Here is an 18,927-nt window from a genome sequence, read left to right as displayed (position 1 = left end):
GATTTTTTGCACATTTTACATTCCATTCACAAGTTAATTTTTTCTTCTTTTTTCTTGAATTTTATTCTTTTTATTTTGCCATCCTTAGCTGACCTGAGGTACCCTTTTTTTTAGAAAAAAGGTGTGTTTAAGATTTACCTCACGGGGATATCTGTTAAGTTTTTTAAAATTCGATAATATAAAAATATATGTATATTTAACTCTTTTAGGAGTAATTTCACGGGGAATTGTATAAAATCTTAGAAGAAAATGTATGTTTTGTAATCTATAATGTAAAGTTTAAATTCTTTTGAGAATAATTTCAGGATAAGGATCCTGCCATCTCCCCAGAATCCAGACAACGATGAACTTGTTTGGTGAAGACACATGAAGATGTCTGAAAAGCCTTCACTGTACCATGAAGACCAAAATTTGAACTTTGGGGTGCAGTTGAAATTGAGTTGTATGTATTGTTTTAATTGTACACTGTTATGCCTGTGGGGGACAGCCCCGAATTGATTTTTTGTCAATGCGGCTAATTTTAACCATTTGTTCATCTATTTCTTTTATCCCCAAATTCCTGAAAAATTTAGAAGTTGTTTATTTTTACAGGTCCAGTGAAGAAAAAAGGACTAACCTTTTTTTTTTGCCGGACCTCACGGAAAATTGTAAAAGTGAAATTTGGGAAATGCCATCTAAAAGTGTATATATTTCTATGGACAGGGGAAATGTATCAAAACTACATTTCCCGTGATCCAACATGGTCCAACTGGTTTCTGTTTCCGGGTTTTTGGGCTTGGGGAGGCCTACGTCTTGACGCAGGCAGAGTTTTATAATCTCCTGGGTTAGGAGGGAGTGGTCTTTTGGCCAGCAGACTCGGGAGGAGAGAGGTAACAAAATGGAGGCGGCAGTTTTGAATGCTTACAAGCGTGTGGTCTAATAACTTATCTATCAGCATGGCTTTAATTAAAATACTAATATATATATTTATACCAGCCTTTATCATTTTTCATATTTATAATTTAAAAATAAATAATATTTAAATAAATGTAGAGCATGAAACTCTCAAGTCCCTGAGGGTTTCAAAAGTTATCAACTTAAAAAAAAAAGATGATTAGTCTCTGGACAACAGATACTCTAATACACTGTTGGAAAACCTGCTCTCTGGTACAAATATTTTGATGGTCAGTGTAGAAACAGTCACTCAATTATGTGACAAGGAGCCCTATTTTTCATGGAAAATGCATTCTCTGTAGAGTGAAGCTACTTGTCCTTCTAATGGGACATCTCTAAAATGACAAAACATTGGAAAAATCACTTGAATTTAACTTCTATTGAGGTCAAACACGACTTATCATGATGCAAGTAGCTTTACTTCTTATATATTTCAAAAGTTTAAATTCTAAGAGTTACCACTCACATGTGAATGAAAGAGACTAATTTATGGAAAAAGAAAGAGTCAAAGAAAAGTCTCAACATCCATCTATTGAGATCCCTGCCTACTATTAAGCATCTCTGAAAGATAATGGCTTTTGGCTGACCTAATACTTAAAAAAAAAATAATAAACGGCCCCAAATGCCCTCTAGGATTCTTATAAACTTTAGAACTAGCTTTGGCACTCTCCTTAGCTGAAAAGGAAAGGTGCCCAGAGTTTATACATTTTCTAGCCTTCCTTTGAACCTCTGGGAAAGGTCCTGGGGATTCCCAAAGCCTAAGAAGCAGCTGCTGCTCCACACCACCAGACTGCAGACTATGTGGAGGCAAAAGAACTCACTGATTCTGCATTAACCAAATGCTCTACTACTCCTCATGAGCAGACTGAATTTTGAACTCAGGCCCTGGAATGATTGTCAGCAGTTTCCTGGCTTATCTCTTCCCTATTTTCTCCCTTCTGAGAGGGGGTGATTCTTTGATTGTTTCCATGGAAACAGCATGACTGGCATCCTCGGGAAAGGGCCCATCTTCCATTCTCCATATTACTCACAAGCCCTAATGGAGGGCTCAAAGACTCTCTGTGGAATGAACAGTTAGAATTCCAGATTGATCCCAGTATTTAAAAAGGCTGATGGCTTCTATATAAAAAGGCAAAACTCTTATTTCTTCTCCAATCCTGTTTAGTCACCTAGTCATGGTGGAGAGAGGGGATTGTTTGAGGTGGGAAATGTAGGTGGTTAGGGCTACATTAAAAGCATAGGGGCAATATTCATGAAAATTCTACAAAAAAGAAGTCATCACCAGATATTTTAAATTAGGGAGGCAGTTAAGGTAGGAAGACTGCTTATTATTTATTAGTAAAAAGGAGGGCTTATTCCTCACTCTCCTGTCCTTGCTCTAGATGGAAAAGAGGATATTTTGCTAGCAAATGTCAGTGTGCTCATACTAAATCAAGGGAAGATTGCTAGAAATGGGGTCTGGCTGCTAGCATGGCAGACTAATATTGGGATGGTAAACTGTAATAGGGGTAACAAGTGAAAAGGAAAAGTTGTTTCTCTAGTTATTTGTGACTCCATTTGCAGTTTTCTTGGCCAAGATATTAGAGTGATTTGCCATTTCATTTTATATATGAGGAAACTAATGCCAACAGTGGTTAAGTGACTTCCCCAGGGTCACATAGCTAGTAAGTAAGTAAGTAAGTAAGTAAGGCAGTGATGGGCAAACTATGGCCCGAGGGCCAGATGTGGCCCCCTGAAATGTCCTATCTGGCAGTGAGACATTATTTCTAATCTGACAAATACAATGAATAGGATATAATACAATGAAACTTTGAAAGAGTTGCCTTAGAAACAGACTGATAGCTGAGCATTTCCTTTCCTTTGGCCCCCTCTTTAAAAAGTTTGCCCATCATTGGTCTAAGGTCACATTTGATGATGAGTCTTCCTAACTCAAGCCCAGCACTCTATCCACTGTCTCAGCTAGCTGTCCCTGAGAAGGAAAGACATTAAAAGATAATTAGTGGGACAGCTAGGCAGCTCATAGGATAGAGAGCAAGGCCTGGAGATGAAGGTCCTGGGTTCAAATCTGGACCCAGATGCTTCCTTGTGTGATCTTGGCAAGTCACTTACCCTAGCCCATATCACTTTTTTGCCTTGGAACTGATATTTAGTATCAATTCAAAGATAGTATGTAAGAGTTTTAAGGGGAAAAAAAAAGATAATGATCATTTATTGAACTCCTACTGTATACCGAACTTTGACTATTCTTTTTACTATGGAAAACAAAAAAAAATATGTTTTTGTACCTTGATAACAACTCTCATATATAGATATATATATGTAGAGAGATAGAGATATAGATATGGATAGATAGATGTATAGTTTTTTTTTTAAACCCTTACCTTCCATCTTGGAGCCAATACTGCATATAGGCTCCAAGACAGAAGAGTAGTAAGGGTAGGCAATGGGGGTCAAGTGACTTTCCCAGGGTCACACAGCTGGGAAGTGTCTGAGGCCAGATTTGAATCTAGGACCTTCCATCTCTAGGCCTGCTCTCAATCCACTGAGCTACCCAGCTGCCCCCTGTATAGTTTTTTTTTAACCCTTACTTTCTGTTTCAGTATCAGTTCTAAGACAGAAGAGTAGCAAGGAAAAGGCAATTGACTTTAAGTGACTTGTCCAGGGTCACACAGCTAAGAAGTGTCTGAGGCCAGATTTGAACCCAGGTCCTCCCAATTTCAGGCCTGGCACTCTATCCACTATGTTACCTAGCTGCCCTTCTCGAATATAGTTTTATGATTAAAGGATGGCATTACATTGAACTATGTTTGCTTTTCCCTTGATTTTAGATTTATTGGATTTTAACCAGAGAACATCTGAAAAAAAAATTTAGAACTGGATTTGAATTTTGCATATAAAGAGGCAGAATAGTATGGTAGTATAGTGGAAAAGCTTCTGATTTATGAGTCAGAAGGCTTGTGGCCCAGTCTCATTATTTATTGGCCCCAGGACTTGGGACAAATCACTACTTCTCCAAACTTCAGTTTGCTCATCTTTAAAATGAAAGTATTACAACTAAATTTGGCCTGCCCATCTTATATAGTTGTAAAACTGAAATAGAATATAATGGATGTAATAAAGTAACAACAAACTATGACACTGTAGGAACATGAATTATTATCATTTTGAAGCATCTTTTTTGGAAAAGCTACAGAATTAAATGGAAATTCATTTAACTAAACTACATTTGGTTTCTCTCTGAAAAAGCACCAGTCTAGGGGTGGAGGAAGTTATCAGAGACATGCTAGAGCAAAGGTCAGTCCCTCCTGGATAGATAATAAACCTCATCGCAGCAGGAGCATGAGAAACAGCTCTCATTCCTGCTTTCAGGAGAAGCGAATGCAGGGGCCCAATTTAAGTTGAGAAGGTGATAAGCCTCTGGAGGAAGGTCAGGATTATAAGCACCTAGAACATATACTGGTTTATTCCACCTGGGCAATGGTACAGTCCTTCCTGGCCCTCTGGTGGTTAAGAAGGGTCAATGCACACTTTTGTGCACAGCCAGAGCAATGCAGGAAATGAAAACAAGCCTCAAATATTCAGAAATAGGATGTCAAGACTTAAAACGATCTTGGGGATCAGTAGAATCAAAAAGACTTTGCAACTATCAGAATATCAAGGTCCAAAACCAGAGAAAATAGTCTGAATACTCCCCAAAGGAGAATCAATTAGTGAAAGCCAAAAGTGTGTTATTTCTGCAGGGCCAAGGCAGTCATGGACAACCAAAGGAAAAAGTACCTTTTCTCTTGAGGTAAAGGCAGAAAAAACCCTTGGGAGTGAATCTGGTTTTTAATAAAAGATGATGTCTCAGAAAGCCCTTTTCCAGGAAATGGAGCACTGTAATAAGGGAACTTATATGAAATCCTAGCATTTTATTGCCATCCTAAGACTGCAAAGAATCTTGTGTAGAGTGTGCTTAGAATCAGTGCATGTTCCAAGAGACAAACGATAGCTTACCTTGCTTTAGTGATGGCACCTCTTCAACTTCCTCAGTTATGAAGCTCTTTGAAAAAAAAAAAGGGAAAGAAAAGAAAAATCCACCTCATTTGGCTATGCACATGAATTGTTATCAGTGGCCTCGGGCCTACAACAAAATCACACTGAAGCCAAGTCTACAAGCTACCAGAGTAAAAAGAACAATGGGGACATGAGGTTAACAACTTTAGAACTTGGGGTTATTGTTCCTCACCCCCACCTTAAACAATGATTAACGAATAATTTTGGTCATGGCATTCCCTTCTTTTTTTCCTACGTGAATGCCTGTTAGCCCACCACCTCAGAGAAAATCTTAGGGCAAGCTTCCCAGAACAAGGCTGGCAGCTTCATGGGGCTGGGAATATGACATACCTCTGGTGAGCCGCTCTCCCGGAGGACTAGCTCAGCACCACTTAGTGGGGGGGGCGAGTCGGAATCTTCAGACAATTTCTCTTCATCTTCTTCGTGGATGGGAGATGATGGGGAGCGTAATGTGCTAGGAGGACATAAGGAGGACAAAAACAGTCTCAGTTGTGTGGGTGTCTCGGGATTCACGGGATCTGGAGATTAAGAGTCCTCATGCCATTGCCCGTGGTCCTCCCAGAAGCACACTGCCACACACCAGTGATACTGACCTATCTGGAGACTTGTTTGGCTTGCTTTTTTGAAGGCTGCTCTCCAAGGCTCTATCAAGTCCAGCAAGAGGACAACCAGCTTGAGAGAGCCCATCGGAAACCCCTGAATAAGTAATTTCTTCATAAAGAGGAGCCGAAGGAATCGCTGGAGAGATGGAACGAAGGCCATTTAGAGCTTCCAGCAAGGAGATGGGCTCATATCCAGGTGGGATGTTGTCAGAGTTCTGTGAATTACAGGGAGAGTTTCAGGATAAGGCTGGCCTTATTTTAGAATGCCATGCAGCCCGTAAGACATGGGGACCAAAATGAGATTCCTGCCATAAGTTAATCCTACACCCCCAATGACATCCCACTTCTAATAAGTTTTCTAAGGAACTACCTCTCCAATTCTAGTTGGAAATGACTCCTTCCTAGGGCCTCAGAAAGTGATTTCTTATCTTTCTGATATTACTCTTGAACTGTATTCACTAATATAGGAAATGGCCCCCCTTTTGGGTGCTGCTGAAAAGAAGATCCTTTAGTTGCTAAGAAATTTTTTAAAAGGTGAGTGCTTGTAAAAGGAAGTCAATAATATCTCCTCCACCTGAAGGAAGAGCATGAGGGTGCTAGTATTTCCTGACCATCTATGCTATCAGGGAAAGAATTTGGCTTTACTCCCTATTGCTCTCTAAGAATATCACTATGTCACTAACCCTAACTTTAGTCATCTCAAGGTTCCCTGCATCTAAGCAAAGACTGAGACCATACTGTATGGCATCAAGCTAGCCAGGAAAAAAAAATGAGATTTCCTGCAGAATGTATAAAAATTCATCCTTAGGCTAGGACTAAAAGCTCCTTCCTGACTTCCTATATCTATTATCAGTGAAAGAACGGATAACTAGTAAGAGTTAGTAGAAGAATGAAGAACACAGCAGAGCTGGGAAGGCAAAGCAGGAACCTCTAGGACATACCAAACAAGTCTGAAATCAATCTGAAACTCTTGTGTTTCAGCCAAATGCTTGGGATCAGAGCACAGCACCTGCCCCAAACCTGAAAGAGGGCAAAGAGCTCACATGTTGGGCAGATGTGAGTGATGCTGCTACAGTGTGGAGCTTTGGGGCAGAATACAACTCTCCTTCTGCTTGTCTAGGTTTGATCAGTAGCTTTGCTCAGGAAACAGTAGATCTTTCAGGGAGATGAAAAGGGAACTAAGAGGGGCCATGGCAAGGAAAATGGGAACAAAAAAGGGGAGCAAGTAGAAAAGAGTCAAGGGTGCACTCCCCTTCCTGTTTAGGTAACATCTCTACTAATCTGTCAGGGCAGTTTAGCATTTGGCACCCCAAATAAATTCTTTTGTATTTTTCCTTAAGCCTTGCTTTGGGAATTCTCTTTTATATATAATTCAGTCATTAAAGTAAATACCCTTACAAAAATAAACAATCTGGAAATGTTTTGCATGACAATACATGTATAATCCAGATCACATTGCTGGCCAGCTCCAGAAAGGGAGAGGGAGACAATTTGGATCCTATAACTTCAGAAAACTTATGTGGAAATTTGTTATTACATATAATGAGTAAAAATAGAATATCTTTATAATAAAGCAAAAAAGGAAAAAAAATAAAAGTAAATGCCTATTCTCCTAATAATTCCTACAGGTATATATTCTTATTTTAACAGCTAGAACTTTTGAAGTTAAACTTTATCCTGATTTCCAAAGGCCAACCTAGAGCTCTCCTCCTAACTAATCAATGACTACTAGGAGACACAGCATTATCTCTAACTGCCATTTATGTTTCTGGGCTGCCCTATCCTGTTCTCCAAGTTGCAAGGACATCTGGGAAAATCTAAACCCTTAGACTAAATAGACAAAACCCAATAAATCCAAATACCGAGTGCAGAAAGCAAGGTAATGAGAAACAAACACTTGTAAGAAATGCAATTTGCAATAAAAAAGCAACAATATTAATTCAACCTTCAACATTAGTTCCATTTGCCAGCAGGAAAAAAAAAGGTGAACAAGAGCATTCAAAGGAAGCAAAAGAAGCTTAGCGAAGCTGGCAAGAGAACCTGTAGTTCATGGCTTGGCACACTGGCCCCTGGCAGGAAGGAGCCACTGTGCCTACAGGTGTTAAGTCTCCCTCTAGAAGGAGCAGCTTGGTTCAGAAAGTTCTTCCTGTGCATGCACAGAGTGACTATGGAGAACTGACCCTGCTTTGATGGGTTAAGTAAATGAAACACACTATGTAAGTAAATCCTAATATTTGGGGATGAGAATGGTTTTTCCAAACAAATCTATTTTCTGGTCAGGGGGATGGGGCAATAACGTAGCCATATAGACCAAATACACTTACTGTTTCCCTTTTAGGTTTCTTGCTGGCCAATGAGACAGGGTTCGACTTTGATTTTTTAAAGGGACACTGTCAAGATAAAAATCATATATTTTACAATAACTAACATCCCTCAAACAATGCTAGAGTTTTCTGAAAGGGAATTTCCCATTTTTCTGAAGATTATTTATGTTATGGATTCCTTACCCACCCCCAAGATCCCCCACCCACTTTCTGCATACCCTTGGGGCCCTGAATGACAACACATACAGGTCAGTTTTTCTCTAGAATTAGTCATTCCTCCATCCAGGGAGTTTATGACATAAGACTAGTGATTAAAAACAAAAACCACCCTAAGCACAATCCCCACCACCCTACATTCTCATTACTGACCCACTGGAGAAATTTACTCTTTTCTGCTCATCCCATGTTATGTGAGAGCAGCCTTTTAAATAGCCATTTGCCCAAAGTAACAAATAATCTCTGCCAGGTGAGTGACTAAGGATGTAGATTTAATTAAACTATCTGAACCTCTTTAGGGAAATGTAGGCAAGAAAGAAAACTTTGGGCACTACACTAACTGAACAGGGAGGATACTGTTCTTTTATATATACAATCTAAATTTGAGGCCTGCATTGCTTGACAGTGTCCCTTTAATTTTTTATCACCTTTATGGGAAGGTACCCATCCCTATACTCAAAGAGCAGGACATCAAGCCATGGAACAAACATTCTAATGTTCAACTACATGCAGCAGAAACACCAGGTTGTTGTAAAGACAGTTTGGTCAACAAGTCTTTTAGTTAAATATTAAAGATTTTTAAGAAAAATGGTTAATCGTACAGACGTGCTTCATTTTATGCTAAAATATATTTCTGGAGAATTGCATACAAACCAAGTCTTTGAAAATCAAATCCTATTTAATTGTACCAGAATGGCTTGCTATGTTACATGACTATGCTTGTAAAGCAAAAAAATACTTTGAAAAATGTTACTTTCTGTTTTAGTAACAACTCTAAGACAAACGGGCAAAGGCTAGGCAAACAGGGTTAAGTGACTTGCCCAGAGTTACACAGCTAGGAGGCATCTGAAACCACATTTGAACCCCGATCCCTCCTGACTCCAGGCCTGGACCTCTGTCCATTGTGCCATCTCGCTGTCCCCAAACAATACTTTTGTAAGGCAACTATCAGCCTCCCTAATTCATAGCATTTCTGAGCTATTTTCCTTTTCTTCTTCATTTTCCTTTTCTTCCTTTCAAATTCTTCATTTTAAAGAAGAAATAGGCCCAAAGAAAGGAAAATGAAAATCACTTGCCCACAGCCACACAGATGGTTAGTGCAGAACTGGGGTGATATCTCAGGTCTCCTGATATCCCTTAATTTTCCACTACACTCTGCTGTCTCCTGAAACTTCCATTTTTAGGGTTTAATTTAAGTGAGGGATATCTGCATTAGCAATATTAACAGCATCTGAATTGATGCAATCGGCAATAACTGTTTCCCTATATTCAAGGCTGGAGAGAGGGAAGGGATCAGAGACCTTAATCACTGTTATCTTTCATAAGGAAGAAATGAGACATCTTCTCAGAGACTTCTAGGCAGCCACTCATCTTGTTTGAGGACGGGAAGTTCTGTGAGGAGGTCCAGCACCTCCAACCATTACTGAAGCCCCATGCTACAGAAGATTTGCAAGATACAAGGGAAAGGAAGGCTTCTTTCAAGTACAATTATTTGCCATTTCATCCCAGCTGAGACTTAGATACTTGTCCTTACAAAGAAACTGAGACCCCATACAACTTAAAGGCTCTGCTTTGCCAGGGTACTGTGCCAAAGAGTTGATAATTTGGAAACGCTTGGTGATAACCTGGATGTTTTGGCATGACATACGAAGACAGTCCTAGGCTGCCATGTAGTGAGCCAGTCTCGTAACTGTAGATCTTGCTCTTCTCTCTAAGTCTAAAGCTACAAGTCATCATGACCAAGAGTTCCCTCTTTCTGATGGCTCAGGCAAACATGATTTACTTACAGAGTGTTCATCATGGTCCATGCTCTGTGCTAAGACAGGACTGAATGAGACAGGGGACAGCGCTCCTGGCTTTTTCCTCACTGCCCGGATCTGTAGGAGGGCCCGGAAAGCTAAGGAAGAAGAGTTAAAACATATCAGTCATGGTAACAGCTGCTCCTGCTACTATTTAGAAGTGCACCATATTGTATGGTACCAAATACTCAATGATCCACCAACATGACTCCCACCAGTGCAGGAATAAAAATTAACAGTGTTTTAGAATCAGAGCCTGAGCAGGGCTATTAGAGGATCTTTATCTTGTTCCAAAAAAGAACTGCTATATAATTCTATTTGGTCAAATTTCTTAGCTTGCTGGAATGCAACTAAAAATAGGACTAGATGCCTAACATTCAGCACACATTTGCAGGTGGATCAAACCTATCTGGAGTGTCCAAGAGGACAACCAGTATGGTGAAGAGCTTCCAGTTCATGCCACATGAAGTTCAGTTAAAAGAACTGGGGATGTTCAGCCTAGAGATGAGGTGGGTCACATGACAGTGGTCTCTTAGCATTTGAAGTTTATTATGTGACAGAGGGTTTAGACTTGTTCTCTTTAGTCCTTGAGACCAGAACTATGAGCAGTGGATAGAAGATGCAAATTAATCTTGATGCAATGAAAAACTTCCTAAATAAAGCTAATTAAGGGGGCAGCTGGGTAGCTCAGTAGATTGAGAATCAGACCTAAAGATGGGAGGTCCTAGGTTCTAATCCGGTCTCAGACACTTCCCAGCTGTGTGACTCTGGGCAAGTCACTTGACCCCCATTGCCCACCCTTACAACTCTTCCAGCTAGGAGCCAATATACAGAAGTTAAGGGTTTAAAAAAAAGCTAATTAAAAATGGATTGTCTCTGAAGATGATGGATTCCCCTCACTTGAAGTCTTCAAGCAAAGGATTGATGACAACTTGCTGGCTCTGCTGTAGAGAGATGCCTATTCAGTTTGGTTTGAGTAGATGGCTGCTAAGGTCTCTTCCAGTGCTAAGATTCTGTGGAGATTTAGAAGGGCTCTCAAGAGAGGTAATCGGGAGACCCAGATTCTGTCTCTAGTTTTCCCAGTGAATTCCTTTGTTATTACAGTTAAATTACCTCTCTGTGACCTCAGATCTCTAGCCTGTAAAATGAAAATATTATCTACTCAATAATTCACCTAGAGTTATGAATGTTACAAAGTTATTAATCTTTATTAGAGATCTCTATATGGCATATCAAGGGTTGTGTATGTATGAGTGAGAGAGTGAGAGAAAGAAATGAACACAGATGCATTAAGATTCTTTATGGTTATTCTCCAGTTGATAAATGGGCAAGGGACATGAATAGGCAATTTTCAGATAAAGAAATCAAAACTATCAATAAGCACATGAGAAAGTGTTCTAAATCTCTAATAATTAGAGAAATACAAATCAAAACAACTCTGAGGTATCACCTCACACCTAGCAGATTGACTAAAATGATAGAAGGGAAGATTATTGAATGCTGGAGAGGATGTAGCAAAATTGGGACATTAATGCACTGCTGGTGGAGTTGTGAACTGATCCAACCATTCTGGATGGCAATTTGGAACTATGCTCAAAGGGCTATAAAAGAATGCCTGCCCTTTGATCCAGCCATACCATTGTTGGGTTTGTACCCCAAAGAGATCATAGATAAACAGACTTGTACAAAAATATTTCTAGCCGTGCTTTTTGTGGTGGCAAAAAACTGGAAAAGGAGGGTATGTCCTTCAATTGGGGAATGGCTGAACAAACTGTGGTATATGCTGGTGATGGAATACTATTGTGCTCAAAGGAATAACGAACTGGAGGAATTCCATGTGAACTGGAAAGACCTCCAGGAATTGATGCAGAGTGAAAGGAGCAGAGCCAGAAGAACATTGTACACAGAGACCAATAAACTGTGGTAAAATAGAATGTAATGGACTTCTGTACTAGCAGCAATGCAATTACCCAGGACAATTCTGAGGGACTTATGGAAAAGAACGCTACCCACATTCAGAGGAAGAACTACAGGAGAGGAAAAACAGAAGAAAAGCAACTGCTTGAACACATGGGGTGAGGCGGACATGATTGGAGATGTAGACCAAAAACTACCACACCAATGCAACTATCAACAATTTGGAAATAAGTCTTGATTGATGACACATGATAAAACCAGTGGAAATACGTATCGGCTTTGGGGGAGTGGGAGGTTGGGGGGTGAAGGGGAAAGTAAGAACATGAGTCATGTAACCATGATAACTTTTCTAAAAAATAAAAATCGTTAAAAAAAAGATTCTTTATGGTTAAGGATCAAAAGTAAGTCATGGGGCAGCTGGGTAGCTCAGTGGATTGAGAGCCAGGCCTAGAGACAGGAGGTCCTAGGTTCAAATCCGGCCTCAGACACTTCCCAGCTGTGTGACCCTGGGCAAGTCACTCGACCCCCATTGCCCACCCTTACCAATCTTCCACCTATGAACCAATAGACAGAAGTTAAGGGTAAAAAAAAAAAAAAAAAAAAAAGTAAGTCATGGCAGTTACCTATTAAGGTCAAGGAAGATCAAGGAAGATCATTACAATGATTCAAAGTTAGTTGAATCTTCAGGGTAGCCTATTATCTATCACCCTACTCACTCAGATAACTAAAAAGGCAAATAATTCAAAGAAATGTATTTCAGTCTCCCTGGATCATGTCACAGAACCCACTCCCAGGTCCAAAGGTATCTGGTGAGACTCTAGGTCCTTTGGGCATCTGGCTCAAAGGTAGGCTTGGGAATCTTGTGGTCTTGCTTCAGGGATCTGGTAGATTTCTAGCACAGTGGATCAGATCTGCCACTCTCAAGTTATCCGTGCTATTCAAAAGGTATTTCTGAAGAAGACTGAGATCAGTTCTAATGAAGTGGCAAATTCTTGGAAAGAATGTTTGTGATATCTCTCAGTGCTAGGGAGAACAGTACAGACAATTATCCCTGTATGGAAATTCACATTCCACAAATTTGACTTTACATAAAGGATTCTGAAAGAAATCTGTCTTCCAACCCCACCTTGATCAGTATGGCTTATTGATTTCATATAATCCCTTCCACAGTTTGGCCCTTGGCCTTTCCCCTTTCTTCCATTAAGCCTGCCCTCCCTCCCCTCTCCCCCTCTGATAGCACATCTCTGGTTTTGGAGTGAGAACAGGAAGTAGAAGAAAGTGGGGAAGACTACTAGGGTAAATTGAGCTGCTCTACTGCTTCCTAATCTCAGGATTTGGTGCTGGAGAGCTGGCTGCAGCAGGGCTACTGCTAGGAAGATGAGCAACTGAAGAAGAGATGCTGACTTTTCCCCAAAGTGCCAGGTGGCCAGAGGGAGGTTGTCTTGTCCAGGTCTGAGGCTGCAATGCTATTCTCCAATTCCTCCATGCCTGACCCCACTGCAGAGAATCAAGGAGGCAACTCCCCCTGGCTCCAAATGCTCTGTTTTCCTTCCCACAATGATGTCAAAATATTAGCCACATGTTCAGGAGACATAAATTGAGTATAAGTACAAACACACTTGTTCCTTGATGTCTCTTTCAGCTGCCATTTCTCCCTGACTTCTCCATAGTTCATGAAAGTTTAAAAAAAAAAAAAAAGGGAGAGACACAAGCTCTCCCTTTGGTCCTCAACACTTGTGTGAGGCCCAGAATTTAGGAGTCCTGAGCAGTTTTCTAGCAGCTCCCTTCTCTCTTTCCCAGGCCCCAAGCTGCTCTAGTCCCTAAATGTACGCCTTTGTTACACAGGCTAAGTGCCATGGGTGGGAAGGGACAAATTGACATTATCTAAAAACAGCTTTATGGAGAGGTCTGAGGAACTTACATAAAGCAAGAACTGTCTGTATTCCAACTGAAACAAGACCACTTGAAAGACTTTTAACTGCTAAATTATGTTTTATTTTAGCAAGATCTAACACTACCACTGATAGTTCATTCCCCCCACAAGCTAACATCAAAGGTACTAGTTATTCTAAATTGGGTACATTAAATTGGTTTGAATAAAATCCAGTGAGTTGTGACCCACTGGAATGAATGACCCATTGAGCTCTCTCCACTATTCTAGACTCCCTTAGCCACACAATCCTTTGGTTGCAAAAAACCCGCTTTGCCAATTCCTAATGTTACAGTTACATTTACTCTGCTTCCTGTTTGTGCACTGTGTTGCAAAAAAACAATTAGAGTTCTAGACTTTAAATGAATTGATTTACTCTAGATTCATGTTATTTTGATACATAATGCAGTCAAGCCTGGATCAAGTTTTTCTGCTCATCCACCCAGGCCAGTGATGGTGAAACTTTTAGAGAGGAATGCTTGGCCCTGCCCCCACCCCTCACTCCCAGACTGAGTGCTGTACCTGCCTTCCCTTCTTCCCCCTTTACCCAACACAGAGGAGGGAGGAAGTGCTCTCACTGGGCTGCTGGGTGGAAGGGTGGGTGAAGTAAGGAATGTCCTCACTAAGTAGAGAGAGGGGGAGGGGAGTGGCCCAAGCATTCTACTCCCCTCCAGCTCTGCTGCCTATGAGCTGCCCACCTTAGCCACTGTGCGCTCCCATTGATGGCTGCTGGGTAGAGGGGCGGGGATGTGAAAAGATGTCATCAGGTATCATGGAGAGGAAGGCAGCAGCTCCACTCGAGTCTTTTGCCTTTCAAATGAACTGGGGGATGGGGGTAAATGGGACACAAAGCACTCTGCATGCCACAGATTTGCCATCACTGACCTAGGCTCTTTGATCCAGGTCTTACATCAATTATTCTCACACTACTTTCGATTGTTATTCTCTACCTGCCTTCACTTACAAATGACTTTTACACCTCTATGGTAAGAACAAAATCATTCTCTCATAATCTCTCTCATTCTCCAATTCAATATATCCCCATTTTTGTATTCATACTCCTGACCTTTCCCTGAAATCTTGGAGACACCAACACATTTTCCCATACTCTCAAATCTTCCATAACCCTACATTTATTGAGAATAAAAGGTAGTACTTACGAAATATCTGATGATTTGCCACCTTATTTTTATATTATACATGGGTTAAAAATATTAAATGTTTTGGGGGCAGCTGGGTAGCTCAGTGGATTGAGAGCCAGGCCTAGAGACAGGAGATCCTAGGTTCAAATCTGGCCTCAGACACTTCCCAGCTGTGTGACCCTGGGCAAGTCACTTGACCCCCATTGCCTACCCTTACCACTCTTCCACCTATAAGTCAATACACAGAACTTAAGGGTTTAAAATAAAAAAAAATTAAAATTAAAAAAAAATATTAAATGTTTTTTAAAAAAACTATCATGGGGTCAAGATAGGTGGCACAATGTATAGAGTGTCAGGCCTGGAGTCAAGAGGACCTGAGCTCAAATTTGACCTAATATACTTCCTAGCAGTATAACCCATGGCAATCCCTTAATTCCATTTGCCTAGCCCATGCACTTCTGTCTTAAGAGTTGTTACTAAGACAGAAAATAAGGGCTTTAAAAAAAGAAAAAGAAAAAACTGTCATGCACATATTTATTACTGCACCTCTTAAACAATACACAAAAACAAAATAGTAAGTTTAAGTTATTCAGCCTATCCATATCTACATCTTCTGATTCATGGGTCCTACTACTAGGCCCATGACCCATGGAGGTTAATGATAAAAGGAAAAGTCTCATGTAAAAAAAAAAAAATGTCTCCCCCCCCCCTTTAAACCATTATCTCCTGTCTTGAAATCAATACTGAATTTTGGTTCTCAAGCAGAAGAGTAGCAAGGGCTAAGCCAGTGTTTCCCAATTTTTTTTGGTCTACTGCCCCCTTTCCAGAAAAAATATTACTCAGCGCCCCCTGGAAATTATAAACTATTTATTGAACTCAGAATAGAATGTTATACAAAAAAAGTGTGGCCATCACTGTCCCCCTGGATTGCTGCAGCATCCACTGGGGGCGGTAGCGCCCACTTTGGGAATCACTGGGCTAAGCCATGGGGTTAAGGGATTTGCCCAGAATCACAAAACTTGGAAGTATCTGAGGTCATATATGAATCCAGGATCTTCCATCTCCAGGTCTGGCTCTCTATCCATTGAATCACCTAGCTGTCCCTGCAGTTTAAACTGCCTCTTATTATTAACTTTCTCTGATCATGAAAAGAAAAGAGCTTGTTTGAATCAGAGAGCCACTTAAAAGAAAGTAAAATCTAATTCAGAAGTGTGTTTTGGTATTATCACTGTATTTTCTTCTGTGAATGATAGAATAGAACTAATTATTTAGGCAAACTAGAAGTAAAATAAATGGAATGATATGTATTTGTTAGCTAAGAACCCCAAAAGCAACAGCATTACAATTAACCAAGATTGTAAGAAACAATTTTTGTGCTGAATTACAAAGGAGAAATTCAGTGGAGTGAAGAAGGGTTCTATAGATAATCTGGTAAATAATAGGAAAATGAAGACTGGAAGAACTGAAAAAATGGGAGAGGTGTCAGATCAAGATATGAAAGGAGAACAAGAAAGATTGAATTTTGTAGGGCTTTAATCAAAGTCCACTGGAGGGATATCTAGAGAGGAAGAAAGTTAAACAAGTAGAGTTTAAAATAAAATGGGCTAGGAATTTTGTAAAAAAAAAAAAAAAAAAAAAAAAAAAAAGATTCATGGGAGGTTTTTTTTATCTCTTCAGATAAAGATTTGAGAAACATTATGTGATTATATCCTTTATGATATGGAAACTATAGTAATATATTTGCAACATGGAATTATTTGAAGATAGTATACTAAAATTCTGTTCTTAAAAGAATGCATTTTAGTTGTTATGTGAGGAAGAAAAAATATTTATGGATCCTAAAAGTAGAGGGGATAAGAATGTGAGGCTGTCACATAAAATCCCTCTAGTTCAAAACACATACACACACACGTAGACAACTATAGTAGATGGCTCTGGGAAAGGTGAAGCCATCTTCTTTAAACATTTGAATAAGTTTAGGAAAAGAAAACAGAAATAATCAAATTACAAAATAAATAATATATTAAAATATATAAAAATAATAAATAATAAATAAAAACAAATAATCAAAATAAAAATTTGGTTCTTTTGGTGATTTGAAAGGAAATAACTGAGCTAACTAATAACAATGGGTTCTAAACTTTGAAATAGTGCCAACTAATGGCCCTTGGGAAAATTTTGTTGTTGCTGTTATTGAAGTAGTATAACTATTAGCGATTAAAAATCCAGATTTAATTTGGACAAAATTTTGTTCAGAAAGTAAATAGGGTTAACTATGGTAAATTAGAACCTAATACATTAACTATTTGGCATTAAAACAATCATGCCTCAGAAAAAATCTGGTCTTGGAAATTTGTTAGCTGTGTGACCTTAAGAAGATTATGTTAACGTATGTTTATGTCAATTCCCTGATTTGTAAGGGAAAAAGGACTACCTTCCAAGGTGGTTGTAAGGATCAAAATGATATAATGATTGTGAAGTGGCATATGGTTAAGTACTATGTAAATGTTAACTATTGTTATTATTATTATTATTGTTTCGCTCATTAAATATAATTAATCTATACTAGGTAACTCTTATTGGATTTTTAATGTGGTTAGTATAAAATGAGTGATTTTCTATGTAAGATAATTTGGAAATGCATTTGAACAAATTGATATCGTCTAACTGGTAATAAGTGTTATTTCATGTTTTAAATACATATTACATGTTATTATTGTATTCCTAAATTTTCTTTTAATTTTGGGACCTGAATAAGATATACTGTTGAGAAGAAAATGCAATTGTCTTATTAGATAACTTAATTCCTTCTAATCTTGATACTGTGAAATTATTAAATTATTAAAGGTTGTCATGATGCTAAACTCTACAAAGTATATATTTGGATATATTTTTACATTTTATATTTATTTTATTCTAATAACAAATTTTCACATAAATTTCTCAAAGTTATAGGATTCACGTTGTCTCCCTTCCTTCTTCCTCTCTCCCTCCCAGAGTTGACAAGCAATTGAATCTGGGTTATACATGTATTATCACACAAAACATTTATTGGGTATATTTTTAAAGGGAAGAATAATAATTACTTATTTTGAGGGAAATGGGAAAAAAATCTAGTAAAATCTTATTTATAAAGCTGCCAAGGTTCCTTGGGACTATCTCTTTGGAATTACACATAATATTTCTCCATGTAGAAATACAAATAATTTGATCTTATTGAAGCCCTTAAAGAAGGCAAGTTAAAGATAAGAGTTTTCTTTCTTTCCTCTCTCTTTCTTATTTACCTTTTTCATGTTTCTCTTGGTTGTTGTGGTTGGATAACAAACTTTCCTTTTAGTCCTGGTCTTTTCTGTGCAAATACTTGGAAATGGTTTGTTCTCCTCTATGAATTTGCTCAAATTTTCCTTAATATTCTATACAAGTATCATAATAATTTCTCTGTCATTTGAAAGGTTTTTGAGGAGTAAAGTTGGCCTAAAGTGTAACTAGTGTTATCTTCATTTTATAACAAAGAAATAGAGGCAGAACTTAAGTGACTTGCCTAAGGTCATATAGCTACTAAGCACATGTGGCAAAATTTGAACTCAAGCCTTTCTAATTCCAGACCCAGGACTGTCCATTATGCCACCAGTGACCACTTTCAACAATCTACCTGACAAGTGGTCACCTAGCCTTTGTGCAAAAACCTCAAGCCAGAGGGAAGGGACTATTTCCTAAGGTGGCACTTCCCATTTTAGAAGCATTCTTATTGGTAAGAAGTTCATTCATTCATTCATTCATTCAGCACACAATGGCTAAGCACCTATGTACCATGCACTTCTGTGATGATAGAAATCAATCCCGAAGTCTGTCCTACCCCACACTCCATATTTTGTGTACATAGTTACAGGATGTAGGGGCATGGAGGATAAAAGATGTGGGGTGGAGCTCTCTCTAGCTGTAGTTCGTTCTCTCTCTCTCTCTCTCTCTCTCTCTCTCTCTCTCTCTCTCTCTCTCTCTCTCTCTCTC

General features: G+C 39.1%; 1 protein-coding gene across 1 annotated transcript in view; it reads right to left on the bottom strand.

Moving 5' to 3' along the window:
- The window catches only part of MGRN1 (mahogunin ring finger 1), a 122,304-nt gene that overhangs the window by 10,934 nt on the left and 92,443 nt on the right, over positions 1-18,927 (bottom strand). Inside the window, exons 11-15 of the mRNA XM_044658985.1 lie at positions 9,919-10,028; positions 7,916-7,981; positions 5,583-5,806; positions 5,320-5,443; positions 4,930-4,975 (exon numbers count right to left, since the gene is read on the bottom strand). Of these exons, the coding sequence (XP_044514920.1) occupies positions 4,930-4,975; positions 5,320-5,443; positions 5,583-5,806; positions 7,916-7,981; positions 9,919-10,028 (570 nt within the window). The remainder of the gene's footprint in view (positions 1-4,929; positions 4,976-5,319; positions 5,444-5,582; positions 5,807-7,915; positions 7,982-9,918; positions 10,029-18,927) is intronic.

The sequence above is a fragment of the Gracilinanus agilis genome, chromosome 1, assembly GCF_016433145.1.
Source record: "Gracilinanus agilis isolate LMUSP501 chromosome 1, AgileGrace, whole genome shotgun sequence".
Classification (NCBI taxonomy): domain Eukaryota; kingdom Metazoa; phylum Chordata; class Mammalia; order Didelphimorphia; family Didelphidae; genus Gracilinanus; species Gracilinanus agilis.
Note: the sequence above shows the minus strand (reverse complement) of the source record. Positions and strands in the feature narration are given on the sequence as shown.